This window comes from Porites lutea, chromosome 3 (genome assembly GCF_958299795.1).
Source record: "Porites lutea chromosome 3, jaPorLute2.1, whole genome shotgun sequence".
NCBI classification, from domain to species: Eukaryota; Metazoa; Cnidaria; class Anthozoa; order Scleractinia; family Poritidae; genus Porites; species Porites lutea.
In genome coordinates, this window is record NC_133203.1 from 18,593,948 (window position 1) to 18,601,903 (window position 7,956).

Genomic DNA, 7,956 nt, shown 5'->3' on the forward strand with positions numbered 1-7,956 from the left:
ACTAGGAAAAAAAATTGTAGCAGTGGGGAAGGACTAGAAGGGAACATACGAACCATTCGAGCTAGTCCACCCAAAAACTACAACAGACACTTAAATAAGGAAAAAAATTTAAAATTATATCTTAAATGTAAAAACTATAATTGCTAATATGTCATATCCTAGATTGATCTAATCAGAAAATAATTGTTACATCAATCACTACATCCAAGTGACATGCGGGTGGTCAGGGTCGAAGTTCTTCTTTTTATAGTCGTTACATTGTTTTTTAAATAATGATAGGCTTAAATTAGAGGTCCTGAGTTTATCAGGCAGGTTGTTCCATAAATATGGTAATCTATTGAAAAAAGTGCCTTTGAATAATTCGGTTCTGACTTTGTTAATTGTTAACTTATTACTAGAATATGACCTTAATCTTTTGTCTGAGCAAAAGTCAAAATATCTTTTAACTGAATAGTTATAGTAACCACACTTCAGTTTATAAAATGTTGTTGTCTTTAACTTCTCTTTGGTACGCCAATGGGAGAAGATTGAGCTGCTGAAGGCGTTCATTAAAAGTTAAATTAGGTACGAGAAGCCGCGTAGCACGTCGTTGGACACCCTCAAGCTTTATTAATGTGACAGACTTTGGACTCCAGATTTCAGAGGCATACTCCAAATGCAAACACACAAGGGTCACGTAGAGAGATCTAAATGTTGGCGGAAACTGATCGCTCCTGCTGCTGAGTGAATGACGGATAAAACCTAACATCCAATCCACTTCCGGTAAAGCGAAATTTTACACAAATTTCATTGACTGGTACGTCAAACCACAACTATTTGGCAGCCTTTGAAAAACACGAATAGTTTTTATGACCCTTTCTTTCTTACAAGACGATAAATTTGTGAAAGCTGTAAAAATTTTGTGGCCAAAAAGGTATTGTTAAAAATAGGCACTATTGACAATTCTTGCCGTTCAAAATTATAGGGATAAAGTAATGCAAATTTTTACAATGTGCTATATAACTTAAAATTTCGCAAATTGAATCTCTACCTGTTGACTAGGCCCCAATCTATCAGAAAATCAAAACAAATCTCTGGGCAAACGATTTTAAGTAGCCCGCAAGACCTCGAGTTCAACCCTAATTTTGCGAAAAAAAACAAGTACAAAAAACAAGTACAGCGGTGTGTTTTATTAATTTAAGCATCCGTCAAAAAGCATAAATACGTTAAATTTAAGACAGGGACAACCAATATTAACTAATTAGAACACTTCCTTTTTTCTCGCTATAGATCACTTGCATTAACACTGGAAAAAACTCTCTGGCCCACAATGAACTAGCCTGTTCCAAGGGCAGTGGACAGTGTCGTGAAATGGGGAACGGAGGAAAACAAACGTTGAAGAGAGTAAGAGGGAGAGAGTAGGAGGATCTTTCGCCCTCTCTAGCTCACTTTTCTTTGCTTTTTCCCCAACTATCTGAAGGCCTGTTACAGGTTAAATACGTGCATTCCTTAGTTTCCAACTTTTTATGGTATATATTCAACTTGAGCGTCGAGCACTTTTGGCGCTTTGTTATTGATCAGCAGGAATGGATTTGGTAGTACTAACTTTTCAACTGCTTTTAATTAGATGGCGTAACTGTCTTTTTTTCTTTTCTTTTGTTCTTGTTTTCTTTATTTTATTTTTCTTTGCAGTTTCTATCGTATTTTTTAGACGAATTTTTCGCTTCCGCCTCCCCAGTCTAACTCAATCTCTCCCCCCCCCTCCCCCCTCCATCCTCCTTCTCTGCTCCAGACAATAGGGAACGACCATTCATTTTGCTTCAGACCATTCGTTCAACCATTCCGCGTTCTTGGCTTACCCAAAAAGTACGGGCTTTTTTGTGGTATGAAAGTCTTTGCACTGATTGACGTTCTAGTCTCATGGAAACTCTAGCTGTAATACTGAACTGCAGATGACAGGGTAAAAGACTGAACGTTCCTTTCAATAGCATTTGGAAAGAGAACATCGTCTTTTTCGCCAAAAAATAAAAATAAAAATAGGGAAACAAAATAGAGTATAATACTAAACGTAAGAAGAATCTTGTAACGAACGAATGGGAACACCTAAAAAGGAAAGGCAGACTTGACGATTTTTCTCATCGTCCATAGCCTTAGTCCATGAAACTTAGACGCCCATGGTATACCCTCTAAAACGTCTTTCCTCATGCTATATATACTACGGATAAGCCCACTGGAAGGCATTTGCTGAATCTCTAGGTGGTGGTTGTGCCGCTGAGGCCTTCAAACCGTGACTCTATTTTAGATAAAAACCAGTCATTCTTTACCCTATTGTGAGACAAACGACCATTGTTGGTGACCCTCACTAGTCCATTTTTATTTTTCATACAGAATTAAGTAATAAAGGACACAGGAAAAAAATTAAACCAAGATTGACTTATGATATTTTTTAAATGTTTGTTGGTAGTCCGCACATGTAGACGGCGCATCGCCGATGTCTACCCCTTGTTCAAGGCCTTTCGTCTACAAAAATACCATGTTCAAGACGCTTGGAATTGTATAACTTGTTTAAGAATCAAGGCCTCCAAAACCATACCTTTGTCTTTGTCACAAAACCAAATTAGACTGAGAGCCTTGGTCTGCTTTACGTAAGTACCGTGTAGATCTCCAGAAGAATTGTTTGTAGCCAGCCCTCAAAACCCAGGGACTTCGCCTGCTGCTGGTCAATATATAGGAAGGCGCTATTCCAAAGGACTGCTCCAGAAAAAACTATTTTTCTTGACATTTGTCTGTGGTAGAAGAATAGCGAGTTTGCTGATGGTGTCTCTTAAAAAGTAATTAGAGGTATTGCAACGATCTGCCATTGCTACGATCTACTGTGCACTTAACAAGGCCTCAAGGTACTTAAGATATATTACATTTATTTCATTTATATTTATTGCTCTAAACGGGCAAAATGAGTTTTCTCGAATTTTAACAAAAGAAGACGTTATTTGGGAAGACTAACTACAGCATGTTTCATTACTCATTCAAGGTTATCAATGAGCCAAAAATGAGCGAAATCAGACTTTTGAACTTGTGCCACAAAAAGTCGATTTTGGTCGATATTTACAGACAGTCGCTCTTAAAAGCCATCTTCCAAACATCACTCCAGTCAACCAGGTTATCAATATCACCTTGAGACAGCACACAGTCACTGGCAGATCTAATAGTGCGGAAGTATTTGGCATCATCGGAAACAATGCCAATGTGCTACACTGAGACACAGCACAAGGCATGTCATTGATGAATAACGCAAACAGAGCAGGACCAAGCAGGGAGCCCTGCGGGACTCCCGAGGTGACCGTTAACCACTCAGAGTTTTTGCCATCGATTACCACACCCTGTTATCCAGATAACTTGTGAACCACTGCAGAAGAGGGCCTTTAATTCCAATTTGATCTACCTTGCTGATCAAGACTGATCAAGACTGAGTCAAATGCTTTGGAGAAATCTAAAAAAGCAGTGTCAGTTTGAACACCCTGGTCAATTGCGCTTGTTATCCGATGCACAGTGTCCAAAAGCTGGGTGATAATTGAGCGTCCCTTAGCAAAGCCATGCTGCAGCGGATAAATATTACCAGCAATGAAAGAATAGAAATGGGTGAATACGCAACGTTCAGCAATCTTGGAAACAAGACTTAATAAAGAAATGGGTCTGTAGTTGATAACCTCCTCTTTGTTACCTTTTTTAAAAACAGGAACAATGCTTGCACCCTTCCAATCCTTAGGGACGCAGCCAACACGCAAAGATAGATTAATTAAACGCGTGAGTGAGGGAGCAATCTCAGAAGTACATTCTTTTAAGTCTCCTTGGGATTTGATCCGGTCGATAAGCTTTCGATTATTGTGGATCAGACATACAAAGAAAGCTCACTACCACGATCAGCAAGCAGTCAGGGGTGTAGCCAGCTATTCGAATAGTTGTAGGCCTGGCTGACTTTCATTTAACTTACACATCCTGAAAATTGCACGCATTGCTAGTACGCACTGACCTCACCAAAAGACTTAAGCTTTTTAGCTCACTTTAGCAATGCATAATTTATTACAAGCGGTAGTGTGATCAAACCAAAAACTTTTAGGCTTGAACGTACAGATCTCAGTATGGGCTGGTTATGCCCCTGGCAATTTTGCTAGGAATGAGACTTTAGAGGCCCAGTAACCGAAAAATGATGCACAATACCATCAAGCTGTGCCAGATGGATGCTCACAATTACTTTTCTATCGTTCATAGGTGGCATCATATGACTAGCAATCAGACCAGTTGAAATCTTACTCCTCCTTTAGTTGAGTTTGCTTTGTGCATTATCCTGTTCTAATCTAAACTTTAGCATTGCATATAGAAGATCCTTGTGGCTCTCTTTCAAGCGCCCTTGGACATTAGTAGAGAAAGTTACCAAACCTCTCCAGAAATAAGGGTGCCTTTGAAGAATACACTCTTTATCTACACAGTAAAACCTCCTGGCCTTCTTTTTATGAGTTGGTACCATTTCAACATTCCCTTAATCACCTTTTTTTTTCGGTACCAGTAATGCTCCTTGCAAAGTATGGCAATGTCGAAGGGTGCTATGTGTACTCGCTTGGGGAACTCATTTGTGCACCAATGCATTTTATTGCATTTGCGTAGTCATGAATGAATACTACATAGAAGGGCTCTTCATTTTGGTAATATTCGGTTTACCTCATGGGTTTTGGTGCCATCATGTCGCAATAGTCTTCCTCTAACAGGTCTGGTTCCTGACTCACATTGTTTTTCCCTCTTCTTGGTTTCTTTTCTTGATTTGGTTTTCCCCCAAGCTGTTTAGGGAGGGTTGCGTTGATGTTGCCCAGTTTGTTACTAGATTTCTTGTAAGAATCTATGAAGCTTCGGAGCTTTTCAATTTTCTCTGCAACAACAAGAACATGAGGGCACAAACCACCATCGCGAAAGGATTTGCAGCTCTTGTCACATTATATCTTTTCATTCTTGGTCTCCACCGTGTAGCTGCTATCAAACTCAATTTTTCCTGTTCTTAAAGAGATTCTCAAGCGTCCAAATAGGCGCTTTCCCCTCCTTTAGGGCTTCCTGAATTTTCCCGTAGTATGGGTACCTGATGCTACAATTAATAAGGACAGAGAAGGTCATGCCAAAAGACCGCTGATGCAACTGGCAATCGCATCTCTTCGACTAGCATCTCGGGGGCCATATACACGGGTGTACCTCGGTTTACGCGATTCATTTTGGACTGTAGATTGGAATTAGTCTGTATTTCACTAGAGCGCCTTTCGCCAAAATCAGCGACTGTACAAACTAAAGGGGGGTGTTCCCAGGCTTGCTCTATATCATCGATTGCCAAATCACAATAATGTTAATTGCTGATCAGGATATTTGTTGGCTTAAGATCTCGGTGAGTGACACCATTTTTGTGCAGGTATTGTAGACCTGCTGCCATGTCCTTGCAAATGGTTGAGATAACGAAATGGTTTAAAATCAAAGTAGACGTACTCTAGCACAAGGGCAAATGGATTATTGCAGATACCCTTGAAGTCTGCGATGTTTGGGTGCTTTAGCCTTTGTAGTATTCTTGCTTCCTTGATAAAGGGTTTTCTTGTCCAAAACATCATCGCTTAGCATTTTCTTCACAACTGTTGTTTCCACAGTTGCATTTGCTTTTCCATGTTTAATCGTGAATGGGATGTCAGTGGTAAAAACCGCACTATACGCCCCATTACCAATTATCTCCTTGTTGATAAAACACCTGGAGTCATACAGCGGCAGACCCGAGCAGTCTAGAGTCGTTTGCCTGATAACTGGAATTTTTAAAAATGCCATAGTCTTGACAGATTTTAAAAACCTCGAACACAGAGAAACATTTCTTGACACGTGTACACCAAGAAAACTCAAGCAAATGCAAGTTTCTCAATTTCTGGAATTGACACGTCACGCGAATTATGACTGACTTGCACTTTTCACGCCGCTAAATTGAATTGAAACTACAAAAGTCACGAATTCCATTTATATCACACGCATGCCAAGGTGTATCAGAGTTTTTTGGAAAATTTACTTTATTTAAATGTATTATTCCTTTTGACATTGCATGATTCGAGCTTCTATTGCTTGTACATTTTTCGAAAGTATAACTGAAACAAGCTTATCATGCACGAGTAACTGGAACCCAGACATGAGTACTAGAGGCGTCGTACAGGCATGATCTTGGCAGGTATCCAGGGAGTGCACTCCATTTAATGGCCTAGATACTTAACAGGGGTACCGTCAAAAATGGTACAATGTAATGATGATACTAATAGTTGATTAAATAATTGAAAGTAAGAAGTGATTTGGAAGATGAACGTAGACTACGTGGTGGATGATATTCTTGTAGCAGGGACGACAAATAGGGTGGAGAAAGTCCATGAAGAATCTTGAAAGTAATAAGAATAACTTTGAATATTATAAGTGATTCAACTGGCAGCCAGTGTAGTTTCTGAAGAGCAGGTTTGATGTGATCGTATTCTTTAGTTCCAGTAATAAGACGTGCTGCAGTGTTTTGAACTCTTTGAAGTTTGTCCAGTTCCCCTTTTGGAAGACCATAATGGATACTGTTACAGTAGTCCAGTCGTGATATTACAAGAGCATAGACTAAAAGTTTGAGGTTTTCGTTAGTCAGGTATTTACGAATGCGCCCTATGGACCTGATGGCATTGGTTGCTTTTCTGAATGACTCATTAATGTGGTATGTCAGTGTTACATTTTTATCTAAAGTAACACCAACATCACGGACTTTCTCAGTTAGTTCAATGATGGTACTGTCAAAAAAGAGCTTCTCAATGTTAGGTGTCTTGGTAAATCGGGATGTGAATAAAATTACCTCTGTCTTTTCAGCATTTCTTCTTAGCATATTTTGGGTATTCCATCACATTACATCCTCTGTGCAGGTTTGGAGGGCAGTTAAGGACAGGGCCTGATTTGCAGGATCAATAGCTATATATGAACTGAATGTTGATACTTGGTAACCAGGCGAATATTTGAGCACATGCTTTACCCAAGATGGCGGTTTGTTTACAGTCATTTCCACACTGCGATCTTGCGCTTGTTTCAGACCTTTATTTTCTGCAGAAAGCTCTAAAATCTGTTAATGGAACTGTGAGGGCTCTTTTATCACAGTTATTTTGATAAACAAGGGCTTAATTTTACCAGATGTGGTAGTTAATTAACAAAATATTAAGGCCCATGTATTAGGCGATGGATTTTATCTTGATACTACCAATGCATGCACTGATGTCAATATGCCGTAACCAAGACAACTGACTTGTTTACGGAACAAAAACGGAGTCCTTGAGTATTCACAGCTTTAGAAAACAATGCTTTTTGTGTTGATAGGTGTGATTTTTTCACTTTTGATCGAAATATGTAACCTTTTTGGCTTTTGTTCACAAAGGTGAATGGCCGTAATCAGCGTAGTTGGAAAGCATGTTATTCTAGGTAAGGTGAACATTGCTGAAGATCGTGGTTGCGCCTTATAGCCGGGTATTTTGGCTTAATTTTCAGTTTGTCAACTTAGAAAAATCGTGTTGAAAAGTTTGGGGTGCGTCATATAACCGAGTGCGCCTTAGAACCGAAAAAATATGGTAATTGAGTGTCATCGGCATAAAACAAAGAGTTGAGGTTATGGGTGTTATTCGGCTATTAACTGAGGAATTGACTGAGACAACTTGAACGAAACGAAGCCATGCTTTCTACTTAAATCACACAAGGACTCCTGGGAAGACTCCAAAAACTACTTCATGTAACATCTCCCCTTTTACAGTAATAAACGATCTTACTAAAAATCAGCGACTTGAATTTAGAAATTATCTGGCCTAAAACATGCACTTAAATGTCTTTCTGCTATATCTTGACTTGATCCTAGGAATTAAAAGTAAAACTCAACAAAGAACTAAAGTTAATGTCAAAGTTCAGTTC

At 39.2% G+C, this 7,956-nt stretch overlaps 1 protein-coding gene across 1 annotated transcript; it reads right to left on the reverse strand.

Annotated features, from left to right (window-relative positions):
* Positions 1–6,295: 6,295 nt before the first annotated feature.
* LOC140931783 (uncharacterized) lies at positions 6,296–6,892 on the reverse strand. The gene has a single exon (XM_073381521.1). It carries the CDS (start codon positions 6,890–6,892, stop codon positions 6,296–6,298), a length of 597 nt encoding a protein of 198 aa, XP_073237622.1.
* Positions 6,893–7,956: the final 1,064 nt, after the last annotated feature.

What these genes read in the sequence shown, in the direction of transcription:
- LOC140931783 (XM_073381521.1), bottom strand. Translation starts at nt 6,892, where the DNA reads ATGCTAAGAAGAAATGCTGAAAAGACAGAGGTAATTTTATTCACATCC.